This window comes from Arvicanthis niloticus, chromosome 23 (assembly GCF_011762505.2).
Source record: "Arvicanthis niloticus isolate mArvNil1 chromosome 23, mArvNil1.pat.X, whole genome shotgun sequence".
Classification (NCBI taxonomy): domain Eukaryota; kingdom Metazoa; phylum Chordata; class Mammalia; order Rodentia; family Muridae; genus Arvicanthis; species Arvicanthis niloticus.
Window position 1 is genome coordinate 37,980,910 of NC_133430.1, and position 17,684 is coordinate 37,998,593.

Genomic DNA, 17,684 nt, shown 5'->3' on the forward strand with positions numbered 1-17,684 from the left:
AGTTGAAGGTAGGCAGCAGTAGTTAGATTTTATATTATTATGTTCTGTTCTCATGGCTCTGTCTAATGTAATTGGTTTCAAAAATCCCAGGTCTGCCAGAGTCTCTCAGGGTCTAAGTTAAGAGGTGGTTTTCTTGAAACAGAATGTGGGTTATATACTCAGCTAACTCAGTTGGAAAAACATGAAACTAATCATCTTAGGGCTTTGGAGACTCTTGTTTTTATAGTCAGAGGAGAAAGATGAGTTAGGCTGGAGTGTGAGCTGGCAGTAATAATATCTGCACTCTGGTAACCAGCGCTGGCTTGAATTCACTGTAAGTCTTTGGATACTTTTCAAGGAATCTGAAGTTCAGTTTCTTCTTTTGTAAAGTGAAGGAATTTTATACTTAAATTGCTAATATTCTGTGAACTCATAAACCTTTTCCAGTTGGAAAGTACATTTCAAAAACTCCAGGGTTCAGTTAGGAGGCTTGTCACCTTCTCCCAAGCTTGGCAGCTGCAGTTTGGTCCCCAGGACACATATAGAAAGAGAGGACCAGACCTGACCTCCACAGCACACTACACATACAAAATTGTTCTTAGGAAAATTTACCTTTCTCCTATCTGCATGCAGTCTCCTCTACTCCAGTAACTATTTCATTTACTGCGCAGAAGCTTAATTTGATTAAATTCCATTTGTCAGTTCTTGCTATTTTGTCCTGAGCTATTGAAATCCTATACTAGAAGCCATTGCCTATTTCTGTGTCTTAAGGTGTTTTCCATATGATTTCTTCAGGCATGTCAATCTTTCATCTATCTTTGATCCATTTAAATGGACTTTTATACAGGTAGAGAAAGAGATCATTTCAGTCTTCCTCATGTGGATATCTAGTCTTCATAGCCCCATTTGTGGAGGAGGTGTCTTCTAATTGGGTACCTTGGTCAAGAATCAGGTGGCTGTAGATACTCGGTTGTGTTTCTGAGTCCTCTGACATGGCATTGGTCTATGTGACTGCTTCTATGATGATACAATATTGGTTTGTTACTGTGGCTTCCTAAATCAGATATCATGTTTCTTCCAGCATTGCTCCTTCTGCTTAGAATTGCTTTGGCTATTCAGAGTCTTTTGTGCTTCTACTTGAATTTCATGTTTCCTTTTTTCTGGTTCTGTGAAGAATTTTGCTGGACTTTTGATAGTATTTGATAAGATGTGGATATTCAGAATATATAAAGAAGTTCAAAGGTTAAACACTAAAATGTAAGTTTTTAAATCTATTTTCAATAAAAGAAAAAACAATAATTCAATAATTCAGTACATGATCAAATGAAGTTAAAATAGTTCTAAGTAGCCAGTAATACATGATAGAAAACATCCCAGTTCTTTAACTATAAGGAAATCAGATTAAAACCTAAGATTCCATCTCAGCCCAGCAAGAATGACTATCATCAAGAAAACAAACAACAAATGTTGCCAAGAATGTAGGGAAAGGAGACAGAACAACTTATATACCTTTGGTGGAGAAGTACATTCATCAGCCACTGTGAAAATCAATATGGAAATTACTCAAAAAATTAAAATAAGGTCAAGCAAAATGGCTCAGCAAGTAAAATCAATTGTCATGTGTTTGACCAGAGTTCCATCCCTGGAACTGACATAAAGGTGGGAAGAGACACACCAGTTCCATAAAGTTTTCCTTTGACTTTTACACATATACAGTGGAACATACCCACCACACACCACACACACAAACACACACACACAATTTAAATTTAAAAACTAACAAGACTACCACCTGATCTTGGTATACTACTCCTGAGTGTATGCAGAGGACCCAGAATTAGTATACAGTAGAAATACCTGCACATACTTGCCTGTTGCAACACTGCTTATGAAAGCTAAATTATAGCCTAAGGGCCCATTGTTGGAAAAATGGGTAAGAGAAGTGTGTATATATGTGGAGGATTATTGGGCCATAAAATTAAATTATGTCATTTGTGGGAAAATGGATATAAAATGATAGAGATCGATTGCTTTTAACTGAAATAAGCCAGACAGTGAAGGACAAAGTTTCAAGGTTGTCAAGCTTAATTTGGTCCAGGTTCTTTGTATAGTTGTGTGAAGATGTCATGATGAAACTCATCGCTTCGTGCAATTAATATGTACTAATATTTTTAAATTTATCTTTAAGATTCATTTAAAACATTTTAAAAAGAATTATTTTATGTTTATGAGTGCACTGTAGCCGTCTTCAGACACACCAGAAGAGAGTATGTCTTCAGACACACCATCAGATCCCATTACAGATGGTTATGAGCCACCATGTGGTTGCTGGGAATTGAACTCAGGACCTCTGAAAGAGCAGTCAGTGCTCCTAACCACTGAGCCATTTCTCCAGGCCCCTCATTATAACATGTTTTAATTGACATAGGATTGCATCAATTTTCTTCCTTTCCTCACTCCAGCCCCTTCAAGTACCTTCCTTCCAACCCCTTTGTGTCTCCGACTCTGAAGCTGATAGTCTCTTTTTCTTCGAATATTATTGTTAAAATACATATATGTATATATGTATGCATATGCTCAAATATAAACCCTGCTGAGTCTGTTTTTGTTGTTTGTGTATATATTATTTCAGGGCTGACCACTCTACATTAGACAACCAGTAGGGGACTCACCCCTAATTTCCCTTCTTTCAGCAGTTATTGGTTACCTGTAACATTCTAAAGGGGGTGGAGAGGGGTACCAAGTACACACTACTCCTCGAGCAGGAGCCTAAGTTCGGTTCCCAACACCCACATCAGGTTGTTCATAATTGGAATTACAACTCCAAGGGAATGTAATGCCACTGTTCTCTGCAGACACCAGCACGAGCATTCAAGTGCATGACTCCCCCATGAGATACATAATTAAAATAACTTAAAAATCATTTAAAAAAATAAAATGCATTTAAAATTTTTAGTTTTCGCCTCATTGAAAAAGAACAATTGGCTTACTTAGCTTATTACCAGAAAAGTACTATTTTTTTTATTATTTTTTGTTTATTTTAATCAAAATTAAAGGAAACAACATGGTCACTTGGCCCCGTGAACTTGGGAAAGACATGACAGCCATAGAAGTTATAGAATGTCTTTGCCTTTAATGGAAAACAAAAGCAGAGAGAGGTGCCTTCAAAGGCACATACTAAAGGGCTTACTACTTACACCTAGGCCCCTGTGCACAACTCCAAAAACAGCACTACTAGCTGTGGGCCACTGGCTATGGGCTCATTTGATTGGGGACCACTTCATATTTAAGCTACAACAAATCCTTGTACAATATCTTTTATTAAACTTCAGTTAAATCCTAGGTACTGCGTAAACTGGCTAAAATGAAAAGATGAACAAGACATTGTTTTCTGTATCTCGAGTTCATCATCTGGTGTGAGAGAGATCTGGTAAATCAATAATTGCAATATAATTCATTAAATTCTATGATATAAGTAAGAACTGAGAATAAGAATTCTCAAATCTAGCTAGATGTGGTAGTATGTGTCTTTAATCCCAGCATTCTAGAGATAGAGGCCAGCCTGGTCTACATATCGAATTCCAGAAGAGCCAGGGCTACATAGTAAGACCCGGTCTAAAACCAAAACAAAACAAAAAAACCCTTAAATCTGAATGAACATTAGAATTTTTAGATCTTACTAAAAATTGCAGGTTTTTGCCTTATCTCTCAAAAAAATTGATTTAACTAACCCGAGGAGTGAAAATACGCTATTTCACAGTGTCTACAAGGAGATCCTAATGCACAGTAAGGTCTGAGAACCACTGGGATAGGATAGAGATAGCAAGCTTGGGTCTTAAGAAAAGTGGGAGCCAGGCACTTCAGTCCCTTTAATCCTAGTACTTAGGAGGCTGAGGCACATGGATCTCTGTGAGTTCAAAGACAGCCTGGTCTAGTAAGTTCCAGAAGAACTGCATACCGATGTTCTGTCTCAAAAAACAATTTTAAAAAACCAACACCAAAAAAATAAAAAATAAAATAAAAAACTCCACAAGTATAGGGGCCAGTGTTCACATCCCCAGAACGTGGTAGTGTATGTCCCACAGCAAGATGGGAAGTGGACACAGTAGAATAGCCCAGAAGCTCTCAGGCCAATTAGCCTGGTCTCTGCATCAGTGATGAATAACACAACCTGTCTCAAACAAGATGGAAAGTTGACCTCTGACTTCTACATGTACACCACGGCACATGCGCACACTTACACGGAGATTAAAAACAAAACCGACAATCATCAAGCAGAAAAGAAGAAAAGAATCATCCCGCTTTGTACCTAGAATTCATGATCCATCGGGGAAACTGGAAATAGTTCCTTAGAACTTACTATAGGACTGTGAGGGAAAGGAAAACAGTGAACGTTGAGACTGGAGATCTAGGCAGGAGGCAGATCAACTATTGTCCATAAAGGAATTTGGACTTCCTAATAAAAGTGATGGAGAGTGACGTAATCTCATTTCTCTTAAAGAAAAAAAAAAGCTTGTATGGTACTATGGAAGATGGATTAGAGATCCTGGAAGCAGGAATGCCAATTAATAGACTGGTAACTCAGGCACAAAAGGAGGCCTAAACTTAAAACAAAACTTAAAACTTTAAAAACAAAACCGGCAATCATCAAGCAGAAAAGAAGAAAAGAATCATCCCGCTTTGTACCTAGAATTCATGATCCATCGGGGAAACTGGAAATAGTTCCATAGAACTTACTATAGGACTGTGAGGGAAAGGAAAACAATAGTACTAGTGAGGATAAGGAATTCAGGGATTAGCTAGCAAGTGAACAACCCACAAAGCAATGCCATGAGCAAGGAAGAGCCATCCAGGGGATTGAGTTTTCTTTATTTTTCATCTAATGCTTCCTTGCCAGCAGTCATCAGTCCAGAAGTAAATACTTCAGAGGTAGAAAAATGTCCTTCTATGAGTTTTAACTAGAAACAATGTGACTTGAAATCTAGTCGTTTCACCCCAAATTTACCAACGTAATTAGTGGCTATTTACAACAGCTATACCAAAGTCCCAATAAGCTTAGGGCCAAAATGTGCAACATCCCTCCCCCAGTTTGGTGGTAGAATGGAAGAACAGAACTAAAATAAAGGTTTGAGAGGTTTTAGTGAACAGAAAAGCTGTACCTAGTCTTCACATCTGTCCAAAGCAAATGTAGTGAAAGCCTTCTAATCCTTCCGAGTGTCATCTGGCATTGACTTCAGACAGAAGAGCCTCTGTCCTGCATCATCATACTGACTTTCTCTAGTTCCTCCTTGTTGTTCTGTGTAGTTCTTTGATCCTGGGATTCTCTTTAAAACAGGGGAAGAGCAAGAAGGGGGGAAGATAAGACAGGTGTTTCCAAATCTAAACAATCTTAAATTAGAATGCTTAGTAAATGCATTGCAGGGCTGGGGCATTGTGGTACAGGAGGCGATGGGTTGAATTCTCAGCATGGCCAAAGTAGGTCGATAAATGTATAAACAAAGAAATGTTTTTGCAAAAATCCATACCCATTATCTAAGCCTTTTAAAATTGGAGTGGTTTTGTTGTTGTTTTAAAAGTTGTTCTCTCACCATATCGAGTTCCTTTCTGTTGGTTGTTGCTCTCGCCGTAGTTCTAGTACCAATTTTACCTGAAGGAAAACATTTGGAAAATGAAGTCTATTCACATTCATCATGGCCTTACTTAATTGTACAACTATAAGACTAATAATAGCATTGATACAAAGTTTCAAATTGTTGTAGAAAATAAGAGAAACTTTTAAATGTGTAGCGGTAGACCTTTTTTCTATTGAAAGCTTTTGTTCCTTAGTGGAAAAACTCACTTCAGAATTACATGTACATAAAAGCTTTTAAACATTTTGAGAACCTACAGAAATGAATCTCGAACATTTGAAAGAAGTGAAAAGATAAACCAACTCCATATAGGTGCACTATGCAAACATATAGTCCACAAAACAGTCGTGTAGTAAAAGATGCCCAAAATATAAAGGCGGGGCTCAGCAAGTGAAAGAAGAGGCGGGATGAACAATATACAGGCTGAGACGGGAGACAAGAAAGAGAAAATTGTAGGGTGTTTCATAGCAAGTGTGTCTAGGTTAGGTCTAAACTAGAGGAAGCCTGTTAAATTTGAATTTTAGTACACAGTAGTAATTTTTAGTTCGTGTTCCACGTAAAATTTGTAAAAAAAATAATAATAATAATAATTATTTATTGCTTAGCTCAAATTCAAATCGATCTTTTAAAAAAAGTGAAAACCCCACCTTAGACCTCCTGCTCCTCTCCTGAGCACTTGGCATGAACAGGTGGAATTATTGTCACCCATTAAAACTGTCGTAATGAGGATGCAATTTAGTTTTTAAAATTTTTAATGAATTCATGTTTAGGGAAAAAAAATTAACTTTATTCTTCCTGTCTGAACTTCTGTAAGATTTTATGAAAAACAACAACAACAAAATCACAAATTAGCTTCATCACCTGTTAAAACCACAAATGCAACTTTAATGTTTAAAGGTTCAGGTTGCCTCAAAGCCTTTAGACTATTTAAGAGCAATACTTTGGTGAAAGATCCAGATTTGAGCTAGTTGTGGTTTCTGCCTCTGCATCCCAAAATTTTAGCCATCAGGAGGAGAGATTAAAGAAGGGAAGGAAAGGTGGAAGGTGAGAGGAATGACTTGCTTTCAGAATAGAGGATTAGTGAGTAGTACATAGATTCCCAGACATATTCATTTTCCACTTCCTGGACTTCATTGTCAATTATAAATGTAGCACAGTATCCAGCCTTCAGGTTCTTCTAAGGAGAACCTTCTGTATCTTCTCAGAGAGTTCAAAGAAATGGTAAGAGTCTGGGATATGGGGAAGGGGTGGTCAAAATCAAGTATCGTATCATAGTTACATCATGACTGGAGATTATTGCTGAAGACCGATCCTCAGAATTTAGAGACTGCTCAGTGCCCGTGCTCTGTATGATAGGCAGTTAACAAAGGTCACAAACTGCAGTCTTGATGTAGTACAAGTAAGTGGGGAGGAGGGACACAAACTGAGCCAAATTATGAATAAACCCTTTCAGTTGTGCCATATCTCTGTGGGATGGGGGAAGGAAAGACTTATCTTGGAGTGTGAACAACAGAAACACTTTCTTTTATATCTTGTATATACCTGGAGCAAAGACCAATGCTGGTGATTCTGAGTCCCGAGCTTCAGGGAATTCCCCATATAGGGATTGCTTGAACTGTCACAAAGTCTCTGTTATTTGCCAACAAAATAGAAGGCACCATTAACTCAGCCAGACAGCACACTGAACAGGGGACAAAGGATTTTTGGCCAAGAGCATGGGTGAAAATTTCCTTCTATTTGGAAATATCTGGAATGAAAGGACCTGTATTTGCCTGATTTTCGAAAGAGGTGTGCCCAAAATTGCATGCCACTTTCTCCTAAGCCAAGTTTAAGCAATTCAATTCTTTTGAAACTAGAAGAACCAGAACACCATCCAAAAGGGCTATTGAACACTCAACCTCAAATAGTCCTTGTGTAATAGCCCAACCCATTTTTACTTCACTGCCCTAATTGCCTAATTTATTTGTAGTAGAGAGAAAACATGTTAGACAAGAATTATGGAGGAAGTAGGCAGTTGCTTTCATTTTTTTGTCTCTTTGTTCAGAATGGGGTGAACTAGTTCAGGGAGGGGAAACAATACTTAAGGGTTGCACGACAGAACACCATGTTTAATGTTTAATCAAGGCTGCCAGTAATACATCTTGATGCCATATAGCATGACACAAAACATCAATAGGTTGTTTTCTTCATTTTTCATTTGGTTTATAAATGTGGCACATTTTGTCCCAGGGGTAATTGAAAGCCAGTCTCCTACAGCATTTCACAGTTCCTGAATTACCATTTGTTATGGAGTTGGCTTAGATGTGGTTGGTGCCACCTACCGGACTAAATACATAATTACAGGCCATTTGTAAACCCGTTTGTAAATATTCTCTAAAAACAGCCTTAGGGGACATGAATCTTCTTTGGGAGGATGACACTATATAGTTGAGTTTGGATTCCCATCATAATTTTTAGGACCGGAAGAGACATAGGAAATCCAACTTTAATACCACTATTGTGTCATTCAGTCCAGAACCCGAGCTTTAACTGTGGACACGGCAGCCTGGTTTTCTGAGTCTGCTTCTTGCTCTGTATTCAAGATCTTACAGATCTTACAGAGCCATTACGAGGGTTATACAAAGTGAGAGGTTGTTAAAGCGCCCTGTTACATGTGGTGAATGTAAATAATAGACACAGAAAAAAATTGAAAGCAAATAACTTGCCCGTGTTGTGTAGGGGCTACAACACATTTATCTGACTCTAGAGCCATGGCCTTTCCCATTGAATTAAAACGTCTCAAGGTTTGGTAATGAAATAATTTTAGGTGAAATCTATAATGAATTTAAGAGATGTTACAGCATGGCTTTAAGTCCTGTAAATCACAGTGGAAAATTATTTTGAATTGGACTCTCAACCTGAGGTGACCTTGCGCTACTGTACCTCATGCCCTGCCTGCTGGGGCGATAAGCAAGTGCTTCAGCACCTAGCTCAGCTATTATTACCCTTTGCAATGCTTTGTACTTCATAGGACCAAGGAGAAAGTTTCTTGTTTCTTTAAAATTCTCTTGTTAGCCTTACTTCCCAAGAATAATAAAACAGGCCTCAGGTTTTACCATCTTTCTAGAATTAAATTTTTCTATTTCATTATTGTTAAATGTACTTGTGAAACTTGTGGAGAAACTATTGATTTTTTTTCACCTAGTAATACAAACTTTGTGGCTGAGCATGGTAGGTAGCTTGTGATACTGATTCCTAGGAAGCAGAAGTAGAAGGATCACTGTATGTTTGAGGTGCGGATGAGTTACATATTTCCAGGCCAGCTTAGGCTATAGAGTGTGTAAGCACATATGCAGTCAGTAAAACATGGGCTTGGTGGATCCCTCCTGCCTGTGGCTGTGTCACTATAGATACCTATCACTTCGTTTGCTAGGAGTGAAAGAGAAGGGAATGAAAGTATGGACCTGTGGGCTGCCGCAGTTCAGACTGATTCAGTGCTCTCTGTGTTTAGGAGAGTCTCCTGAGGCACTCAAATTGAATAGAATCACTAATGAGGGGCTGACTCAAATCTGGAATTCAAAGAACTGTTTCCGTACTCTATGGATCCCTCGAGATGATCTTTGGCTAATTTTCAATGGCATAAAAACAGAGCTTTCTGTTTTTCTCATACTACTTCTTTGTCTTTTCATTTTTGTATATTAATGACTGCCTCCAAGTTCTTTCTTTCTAACTTCCTCCTGTCCAGTTCTTCCCAAAATACAGGTAGAAAGAAAAATATGTGTGGAACCTCAATTTTCCTAATTTTATCTATTAATGAAGATCGAATGCTGTGTGCCTGGACCAAGTTATATTAAGTTGCTTCATCCTACTAAATACTTTTACAGTAATGACCTCTTCACACATTGTGTTAAGGAACAGATAAGAAACAGTCTAGGAAATTTAGATATTCTAGAAATATTGAAGATATAGACCACTGTTATTCCATAGTAAAGTCCTGTCCCATTCTGAAGGCCTGGGGGAGAAATCATTCTTAGGTCTCAGTAACATGAACATTTATATTTGTCCTAATCAAATGGGTTTGTTGTCACGTTGTGAACACTGACAATCCACAGTTTCTGGTGAATTGCTGAAACACGTTTATAACCTACCTCCACTAGATAGCACTTCTATCATACATTATGCTTTTTGACCGATTGATTTTCCATTTTATTTGGCTTGCTCATCTGTTTATTTGGTCATATGTGTTGTGTGCAATGTTCATAAGACATTCAAGCTCTTTGTGGACAAAGACTGAGAAGAACTTACATACATAGTTCCTGATACTGGCGGGACGTTGCCATTCCTGGAGCAGGCGTTCTACAGTATGTCCCTTTTTAAAATATAGACTTCAGATAAATAGATTGTTTACAATTTAAGAATCCTTTCCCTGCCCTCCATAACCATTTACTTTTTATGAAATGCTATGATTTTTCTATGATATCATAAAATTTTTAGGGTAAATCACTGGCATTCCCAGAAAAATATCTGAATTAGTGAGTTTAAGGCCCTTACCAACTGTCTAGTTCAGAGCCTTCAGCTCCGAAACAACAGTCTATTCCAATGTAATTTATGAGGTCAATTCTAGTTCTTAGGAGTAAAGATGGAAAAGAAACTAAATTTTTGAATGTCAAATATTACCATCTACATATTCTAAGGATATGGTATATTTATCTTTAGAAAGGAAAACTTAATCTCTTCCACAGAGATTCTTTACCTTAGTACAATAGCTTCTGAATCCCACCATTAGTAATAACAGTGAAAAATTTTATTTGTACCACATTTAACTAACATTGTGAGCCAGACACTGTGATGCTCACTGTTAAGTAATGGAACCTTCAGTGTTAACAAACAAAACAAAGCCTCAAACTATGTACCTGTGATACTCTACCCACCTTGAGGCCTCAGAAGATTCAAAGCTCCTTGCTTTGGCTCAAAATTGTGTTGTAGGTACAGTGATAATTTGAAGTCATTGGTCTTCTGGTAGTTCTTCAAGGCCTCAATTTTCAGCTCCATCACTTTGTCATGAAAGCCATTCTGAAAGAGGACATTTTCCAACACCTATAACAGTGACTTTTCTAAATGTACTATTACCTGGGTTTCTTTATACAGATAAAATAAAGCCCTTGGGTTTTGTCTTTTAGAGTTAGGAAGATGGTATTTATTATTTTCCTGTAATTTCAAGTAATACAAAATCAAAAGCATGGGAAGAAGTAGTTATTCAAAAAAGTACACAAAAATATTGAATAATGAATATTTAAAATTATTCAAGGTAAATCCAGAAATAGGTGACTTCAGCTCTCTCATACAATTCAGTTCTTGTAACAAACAATGAGGATGGTCTTAACAATATGAAGCCAAAAGCCCTTTCATTGTATAAACAAATATATCCCATGACCAGCCTTGGAAAACCTTAGTACCTGAAGGATGTTGGGTTGTTCTTCATATTTGGCCCATTTTATTTTCCTCTGTTGATTTTCCTGGTGGAAGAAAGACCTTCTGGGTGACAAAGTAAATCGAGATAAAAATCAGTTTTTTCAATAGCCTGAAACAACCTTATACAAAATTATAGTACAGGTTCATTGTTAGGTTGTTTTTATTTCACAGTCTTCTTAATCGACCTTCCCATGTAATGGATTCTCTAAAAGCTAAGAGATGAATGACTACTTCATTTTCTGTGAATGATTTGTTTTGGGAAGATGAGATGGAGATGTAATATCTCTAAATAAATTTCCAAGATAAATCAACAAGTGTTCAATGTGTATGGAATTGTCATTATTGGTATGGATTTTCTCATTTTAGGATAACTAATATGATTTTGCAGAAGGTTGTAATGCCAGTCTACTATAAATATAATACCCCAAAGATACATACATTATTTATAAAATTTGCATTGGTTTAGGAGCATACCACATCTTAAGCAGATTAATGATTTGTGTATCAGTTCCAAAAGCCACTACTGCTCAGAATAATTGTCTACCTTCCTTATGTCTCCCACTTTGTCGACATCTGATGTCTCTGGCTCACTCTTGGCCTTCCAAAGTGATACGGGGGATTTCTGACCCTGATAGGAAAGATAAGAAATAAAGGAATAGATTAGTCCAGATGGGAAAAAAAATACAGTGTTTTGGTAGACCAGAAATCAAATATACCCCCAAAATTGAGATCCCCAAATTAGCCTTGATTATAGAAGGGCTGTTTCCAACAGTGTGACGTCAACTTCTCTTAGTCCACTCACCTTTCTGTCCTGCATGTCTGCCTTGGACTTGGTTGGTAATGCTTTCTGTTGATCATGGAGCTCCTCTGACTCAAATGTCTGTGGAGAGACATTTTAGCAAAGCTTTAAATTAGTGGTAATTATGAAGTCAAGGCCTTTGGTTCCTGCCAGTCAGCAACTTCTCAGGGCTCAAAATAGAAATCGTACACCTACCACAGGGGATTCAAAATGGCTCCTTAATGTTCCTTATAATAATAACTATTAAGTGAATCCATATAATATGTGACTGACAGTTAAACTTCTCACTTCATTACTTATTCTCACTGCTACATTACAGTCCTTCTTATTTAATCTTCACAAGCCTGGGAATTATTATCATTGATGAAACTGAGACTTGGAGAGGTTAAACCACTTGTTTATGGTAATACAGCTACAGAAGTACAGGGAGCTAGAGATAAAACCAGATCTTTCTGACTGTGAAGCCTGTGTTGTTAGCCCTTGTGAATACTTCTCTTCTGCATTTCTCCTTGTATAAATGTTAGGAAATATCACATAATAGAGACCAAAAGTGAATTTAAAAATAATGTAATTAAAAATATAAGCTGATACCAAACAATGTCATAACTGGGGTTAAATAAAAGAAAGCCAGGGGAGGCTTTGTTTTTACATAGAGGAAACAAGGGCTTTTCTGAAGAGGTGACAGTTAATCTGAAGCCTGAAGAGAGAGAATAAGTAAATCATGAGACTTTGTAGGCAGGAGTAAGTAAATCAAGAGCAAAGACCTTCCGCTAAGAAGAGACAAGTTTGAGAAACTACAAGGAGGCCTTTGTGGTGGTTGCAGAGAGAGCAAGGGAAGCACCCATGTTTCTGTGAGTTCTGTGAGTGTTAGTCCTGGTGGGTCTGGAAGAGCCTGCTTCACTGACGTCATCTCCCACCTCTGGCTCTCGCTGTCTTCTACACAGATCCCTGAGCCTGGAGGATTTGGGAGGAGTTGGGGGAGGGGAAACATGATCAAAATATATAGCATGAAAAAAATTAATAAAAAATCTATGTCTCAAAGAAAGAAAGAAGAAAGGAGAGAGAGGAAGACTTTTTAAGAGAGGAAGACTGGAAAGGTGGGTATAGACCGATTAAGTCACAGTAAGGTGAGTTGTAAGCGGTTTTCATCAGATGACTGGAACACTTTGAATGTTCTCTAAAAATATCACTTTGTTGTGCAAATAGAGCACCTCTGGAAGTATGAAAAAAAAAAAAAACCCGAGTGTGAGGGGCCAGAGGAATGAGAGTGTCTTTGCATTATATGTAGGACAATACTTTTGAGATCCTTAGAGGCACACCTTGGTCCATTCCATTTCCATTTCCTTCCAAAGCATCTTGTTTTTCTTTTCCCATTAGAAGACGAAGAACCACACACACAGATATGTCTGTCTGACTGTTAAGTAAGGTTAGGAAAAAACAACTGTTTAATGGTAGAAAAGGGATTCCCAGACACAGCAAACCACAGAGGAAGGCAGTGAGTGGTTCTTGCTTTTCATACAGAAATATGATTTTGATGACAATGATGATGGTGGCGGTGGTGGTTACAAACTTATTTCAAACAATAACTTTTTATGGTATTTATGAGATGTATCAGTAGAAATAAATTCTTAACTCTTAAGATGTTCTCATATGATAAGTCTCTTGAAAGCTTAGATTATTAACTTCTAATATTTAAAGATCTTTTACATTATTGACTACAAAAACATCTACAACTCGTTCAAAACAAACTTTTTCTTTTCTTTTGATAGGTGTTTTTAATCCTTTAGAAATGACAAGAGTTAATATTCTTATATTCATAAACTACTAAGTGAAACCTTTTTTTTTTTTTTTTTTTTTTTTTTTTGAAGTAAAAAAAGTAGAATCCAGGACAGCCAGGGCTACACAGAGAAACTCTGTCTTGAAAAACAGAAATACAAAACAAACAAAAAAATTAGAATCTTGCTAACTAGGCCCTGATCTTTCCATCAGCCAACCTGATTTCCTTAGCATCACCTTGGATTTTGTAGATACAGGAAGAGATCAAAGAGATACAGGTTTGAAGCATCGAAGACCAGAGATGAGTATCTATTTCCGTGTATGACGACAACAGTTCAAGAAGTTATGCCTTTAGTATCTACTAACATCTCACCAAGTTCTGTTTCATCTCCTCTGCTTCCTTAATGAGCTCCATGACTGAAGATTCATCATATCCTCTCCCTGCCATGATCTGCCTCATGATCTGCAGACTAGAAGAGAAGAGAAAAAACATTAAATATATGTGCCCTTTTAAAAGGTAAAATTAATATCTGCAATCAGCCAGAAAGCATTCTTCCATGGAGGTTCAGCAGAGGCTAAAAACTCAGGAATTAGAGAGGCCCTGAACACTGAAAGAGTCCCTGGGATGATTCCACTCCTAATTAATGTTAGTTGAAGGTATATGCTCAGTAATGAATTCTGTGCTCTTTAATACTCAAAACTTTGGCCTCCAACAGCCATTGAAAGTGCTTCCCACCCTCTGAAAAGAGTGTTTTAGTGTATGACTTGAGAGAAGGAGTGTTTCTGCCTCTGTATAGAAGAAATTGAAATTTTTGACATCTTTCAAATTAATTCCAGAATCATTCCCTATCGAATATCTGTCTGCTTCCTTCTATCCCTGTGAGTATCCAAATATGAATTAGTATCAAGTCTGACTGTGAGAAGGATACTATTTAAAGTCATTAATTTATCTTTGTGTTACTGTCCTTTTTCCTCCCTGGATCTGAGTAGAAAGCCAGATCTAATATGCTCTCTTGCTCCAAGAGAAGTCTGTATTGCTGGTTTACAAATAGCTGGTGTTTGACCACTTTTTTTTTTTTTTTTTTCAAGACAGGGTTTCTCTGTGTAGCCCTGGCTGTCCTGGAACTCACTCTGTAGACCAGGCTGGCCTCGAACTCAGAAATCCGCCTGCCTCTGCCTCCCAAGTGCTGGGTGGGATTAAAGGCGTGTGCCACCACTGCCCAGCATTTGACCACTTTTTATTCTCCCGAAATCCGAGCTTCTTAAGTGCTTATGATAAGGATATATAAAGAAGACAGATCAATGAAAGTGATATTTCCTGTGATTAGAAAGGAAGCAGAGGCTTGGAAGTTGCTAAGAACAATTTTCTAGCTCAGATCTAAATTCTCATTATCTCCCTAATCCAAAGAGCTCCTAGGCTCAGAAAATCATCACTTTTCTACTTAATATAGGAAGAGCAGTGTTTACCCTGAAGTAATTCTACCAACATAAATAAGCAGAAGTCTCGGTGATCAGTGTAATAATAATGGGGCTATGCTGTCACAGGTGTTCACCTATTTCATGGGTGGGCAACACAGGAAGAGGAACCGTAGCTTCATGAGATGAGGACCAAGCCATACTTATTTAAAAACAAATAAAATGAAGGGTTCCTATTTGTCCTGCTTTTGTAGTGGGAAATTCTTTATAGTCTACTGGAGCTGATTGTCCAAATTTATAAATAAACCAGTGGTACTTGTTACTAATCTTGTGGTGGTTGCCTTCTACAGACTTTCTATCTCAAAGAAACTGAAGAGGGACCCTTACCTCCTTTGCTTTTCCTCCAAGTTAGCCATTACCTTCTGCAATAAGAGATTGTTCTTTTCTTCCAGAGGTTTCAGCATCTCTAGAAGCTCCTGCTTTCTTAACTTTAAGTCCTCGTTCAATTCTTTCAAGTAGTTGTCATATATTTTAGAATTTCTGTGAGGAGCAGATACAATAATCTATCTTAGCTTGGGTAAATAAACAGCCCTTTCCCTTCCCGGGCAGCTGCCCTTTGGCTTCCCCTACCAAAGACTCACTTTTTTGAGGACAAGCCAGATTCTGAAGAGTTTGTATCACTTGTCATCTTGAAGGGAAACTCCTAACAATAAAGAGGCCTTCTTGAAAATATGTGCCTTCTTTCCCCGTGCAGTTAAGACAGCATTTTGGGGCTGTTGTTCTTGAAGCTCCTGTTGCATTGGTCTGATTTTAGCTACAGCTTGAGGTCACAATAGCACCAAGACCACAGAGTCAGCAGATACCTTTAAGTGGCATCAGCAGCTGCTTGATGACTGAAAATACTTATACAATATTAATTCTTGTCTTAGGTTTAGCCAAAACCCCAAAGTTCTCTTCTAAAATCTTTGAGTGAATAGGATACAGTGACAACAAGAGTGCTTACATTATACAATTACTGTTAGATTAGAAAATGGTGATTTATCAAAAAAGAACTCATCAACACTATGGTAACCAACCTTTGTGAGTGATAAAAGGATAAAAAAGATAAGAGCACCTATTTCTGGGTGCTTGGGAAAGGAAAACACTTCTAACCAACATTTTTAAATGGACAGAGGTTAAACTGGCAAACTATGATGTAATGGAGTGATGGGTGAACTGTTGTCATTTCCCCCCTCCCCCAATCTTTAAAACTCCATCTGTCAGCTGGGTGTGGTGAGTCACACCTATAATCCCGGTGCTAGAGAGGCAGAGGCAAAAGGGATCCAAAGTTCAGGGCAGCCTCGGCCTGTGTAGCAAGACTATCTTTCCAAACTAACCCAGCCAACGCAAAACAAAACTTTGATATGATGTCAAGGGGAAAGAGTATTGGGCATGTAAGAAGAAAATATAGTCTGGAAAGATCCACACTCTCAGGTGCCTTCCCCAGCCAGGTTCTTTTCTGGAAGGCTATACTTCCTAAGCTCACCTCCACAGATCAGTTCTGACTCTGTTACTCTACCTGCATTAGAACTATACATCATCTGGACATTTAAGATAAACTGTAACTGAGACTCCTAGCAGTGGGGGATATGGATCCTGAAGTGGCCACTTCCTGTAGCCAAGCAGGACTCCCAGTAGAGGGATAAGACAGCAACCTAATCACAAAACCTTTGACCCAAAATGTGTCCTGCCTACAAGATGTGCCGGGAAAAAGACAGAGCAGAGACTGAGGGAATGGCCAGCCAATGACTGCCCCAAATTGAGACCTATCCCATAGGCGAGAATCAATCCTAACATTATTAATGATACTCTCTTATGCTTGCAGACAGGAACCTACCATAACTGTCCTCTGAGAGGCTCCACCCAGCATGTAGAGACTCACATCCAGACATTGGATGAGCTTGGGGAGTCTTACAGAAGAGTTGGGGAAAGGATTGAGGGATCTGAGGAGGATCCACAGGAAGACCAACAGAGTCAACTAACCTGGGTCCTTGAGGGCTCTCAGAGACTGAATCACCAACCAAAGAGCCAGCATTTACTGTACCTAGGCCCCCTGCACATATGTAGCAGATGAGCAGCTTGGTCTTCATGTGAGCAGGGGCTGTCCCTGAGCCTGTTGCCTGACTGCCTGTGGCCCCCCTACTCCTAAACAGACTGCCTTATTTGGCCTTATTTGGCCTTATTGGGAAAGTACGTGCCTAGTCCCCAGTAACTTGATGGTGGGAAGGAAGAAGGAGAGTCACTAGTGGGGGTGATACCTAGAAGGGGGCTTCCCCTTCTCAAAGAAGAAGGGGAGGTGGAATGGGGGAGGACTTATGTGTGGGAGTACTGGAAGGAGAGAAAGGCCTGATATTGGGTTGTAAAGTAAATAATAATAATAAAAAGATCGCCTTCCTTACCTATTCCATTTAAGAAGTAGAAGATAGTCCAAGAAATTATATATTTTTAAATGTGCCCTTTAAAAAGTTTTATGAATTCATTTTTATATGATATCACAGATAAAAATTAAGGCATACTGCTTCAAATACTGACCAGTCATTTTCTGAGGTGTTTTCTCCAAAGTAATTTCAATCCTTTATCTTTGGGGAAATTTG

The 17,684-nt window shown here is 38.2% G+C and overlaps 1 protein-coding gene across 1 annotated transcript; it reads right to left on the reverse strand.

The window, feature by feature from the left end:
• Positions 1-5,118: 5,118 nt before the first annotated feature.
• Positions 5,119-15,821, reverse strand: Ccdc196 (coiled-coil domain containing 196). The gene is made up of 9 exons (XM_076920901.1): positions 15,693-15,821; positions 15,439-15,591; positions 14,009-14,105; positions 11,863-11,940; positions 11,605-11,688; positions 11,045-11,104; positions 10,520-10,661; positions 5,568-5,626; positions 5,119-5,303 (listed from the first exon to the last, which is right to left on the reverse strand). The coding sequence occupies exons 1-9, from the start codon at positions 15,737-15,739 to the stop codon at positions 5,181-5,183; spliced, it is 843 nt and encodes a 280-aa protein (XP_076777016.1). The 5' UTR covers positions 15,740-15,821; the 3' UTR covers positions 5,119-5,180.
• Between the last annotated feature and the right edge of the window lie 1,863 nt (positions 15,822-17,684).